This window comes from Pteropus alecto, unplaced genomic scaffold (assembly GCF_000325575.1).
Source record: "Pteropus alecto unplaced genomic scaffold, ASM32557v1 scaffold194, whole genome shotgun sequence".
Classification (NCBI taxonomy): domain Eukaryota; kingdom Metazoa; phylum Chordata; class Mammalia; order Chiroptera; family Pteropodidae; genus Pteropus; species Pteropus alecto.
The window spans coordinates 1,393,050-1,395,268 of record NW_006436281.1 but is presented as its reverse complement, the minus strand read 5'-3'; the positions used below and the strand labels follow the sequence as shown (position 1 = coordinate 1,395,268).

The 2,219-nt window shown below is 56.1% G+C and overlaps 1 protein-coding gene across 6 annotated transcripts in view; it reads right to left on the bottom strand.

Annotated features, from left to right (window-relative positions):
- VASP (vasodilator stimulated phosphoprotein) overlaps positions 1-2,219 on the bottom strand; it is an 11,525-nt gene that overhangs the window by 6,034 nt on the left and 3,272 nt on the right. Inside the window, exon 1 of one of the 6 annotated variants that reach the window (XM_015589346.2) lies at positions 757-1,330. The exons of the other annotated variants lie outside the window; for them this stretch is intronic. Coding sequence (XP_015444832.1) covers positions 757-782 — 26 coding nt within the window. The 5' untranslated portion in view covers positions 783-1,330. Of the gene's footprint in view, positions 1-756; positions 1,331-2,219 lie in introns of those variants that run through there. 6 annotated transcript variants of the gene reach the window in all.

Genomic DNA, 2,219 nt, shown 5'->3' with positions numbered 1-2,219 from the left:
TAGCCCCCACCCCCACCCCCACCCCCACCCAATTTTTTCCTGAAAAGAGGAAGTTGGTGGTCAGAGGTTTCCGGGGAGAGAAATGATACCCGCGATGGCTCTGTCTCTATCAGGTCTGGGGGCTGCAGCACGACGCCGATGCTGTCGGAGACAGGGCAGGGAGAGCCCTCAGCAGACCCAGCTCCGCGTTCCTAGGCTGGGAGGCTGAGTCCCCCAGACACTCCCAAGTTTACATGGCTGTGGTGCCTCCGGACCAGGCACCTCCACGGGTCAGGCGCCCTCGGCCTTCTCCTCAGTCACTATTCTCACTGCAGCCCTTCCAGGTGGACGCTATTTCATCCTCATTTTGCGAGCGAGGAATGCAAACAGAGGCTCAGAGAGGTTGCGTGACTTGTGCCCGGTCACGGAGCTGGTAAGCAGCAGAGTGAGGATCTGAACCCAGGCCACCTGCTTTCCAGGTCCACTGTCTTAACCACCCACCAGGGACTGCGTGCGTGGGCTTTCCTCAAACACCAGGTGCAGTTTGCAGACAAGGGCAGCCTCGGGGGCTGTTTTTGGCTCCCACTGCCCCTGGCAGGGCAGGGTTAAGGCCTCGCCCACACCTGCCACCCACACCCAGGGCAGACTCTGGCCAGGTGCCCGGCTTGTCTTTGCCACCCCACCCTGGCTGCACTTTGCTCTCCCAAGGGGCCCTGCCCTGCTGAGGCCCTGGCCTGGTCAGAGGGTGCCTGCTGAGTGACCCCAGGCTGGTCCTACCCCACTCCAGGCCGTAGTGTCCCCATCACGGCAGAAGGATCCTGTTAAAACACCGGGCAGATTGAGTCCCTCCTCTTCTCGGAAGCAACGCTGGCTCCGCCGGCTGGGGCCGAAAGAAGCCGAGCGCTCTCTGTGGCTTTCCTGATCCGTGTGATCTCTGATCTCATCCCTTCCCTTCCCCCAGCTCGCTGTTCCAGCCCCTCCGGCCTTCATGCTGCTCCTTCCACATGCCAGACACATTCCTGCCTCAGGCCTATGCACTTGTCCTTCCTCATCCTGGATCCTCACCTCCCCCAGGTCTCCCCTGGTCCAAGCACTATCTGGGGATTTCCTCTCCCTCCCGTGGAATGTCCCACATGTCACACAGCAGCTATCCCTGCCTGACAGAGCCCCATCGCCCCTCACAAAACGTCAGGACCGTGAGGGCAGGAGTTTTTGTCCTTATTGTTCACTGCTGTGTCCCCAGAACCTAGCAGGTACCCAAGAGTTGTTAAATCAGCCACGTGCCAAAAAAGGAAAACTCAGCTGACAATTCCTGGTTAGCCCGCGTCCCAGGCACTGTTCTAGGCACTGAGCTCCCATCTCCACAAAGAACCTTGCAATGACCTCACGAGAGGCGAAGACGCTTGTCCCAGGTCCCACAGCAAGTAAGCAGAGGGTGAGCCCAAGTTCACCCAAGTTCTTAACCTCTTTAAAGACGAGGGAACAGCTGAGCTGAAATTGGAAAAAGCTGAGGTCTGAAGAAGTGTGTATCAGAGGTTTTTAAAAAAAAAAAGGTGGGAAGGATATAAATACATCGGCACACAGTGGTGACATACGCAGAAGCTGCTTCTCGGGAGACCGAGCGTGGCAGGAGGGGAACTGGGACCAGGGGACGGAGGAAGTGGACACGTCGCAGTGTTCACTCTTTAGAACTGCTTGATTCTTCTTTTTTTTCCCACCATGGGGTGGTATTACCTATGAAAAACTCATTCATTACTTAACTTTAAAAAAATAAGACTACAAACTACGCAAAAAAATGCAACGGAAAATTCCACAGCCGGGAAGCTGGGGAGTGAGGTTCAAACGGGGTCCGCTTGATGCTAGGGGTCTCCTGGGGTCTCTCGCCCTCGATTTGACACGAGAGGAGAGCCTTAATCCTCAGCCAGCCCAGAACCCGCCCCTCCCCACAAGTCCCACATTCTGGAAAACTCCAGCGTGCGGTGGATGGGAGACCGTTCAAGTCAGCCCCTTGCTGTGTCGCTTTACCTCTCTGTGCCTTGGTTTGCAGCCCTGGGAACCACAACTCACCGGGTTTGTTTAAAGGATTCGAAGAGATAAGAAAAAGCCCTAAAGCTCAGGACCTGGAATTCGGCACAGGTTGCATACAAGGAAGCTGAGGGAGAGAGCTTCTCATCGCTGGAGGCAATTAAACACACTCACTCCGGTTTAGTAGGCTTTCCAGATTAGAGGCGCCCTTCCCT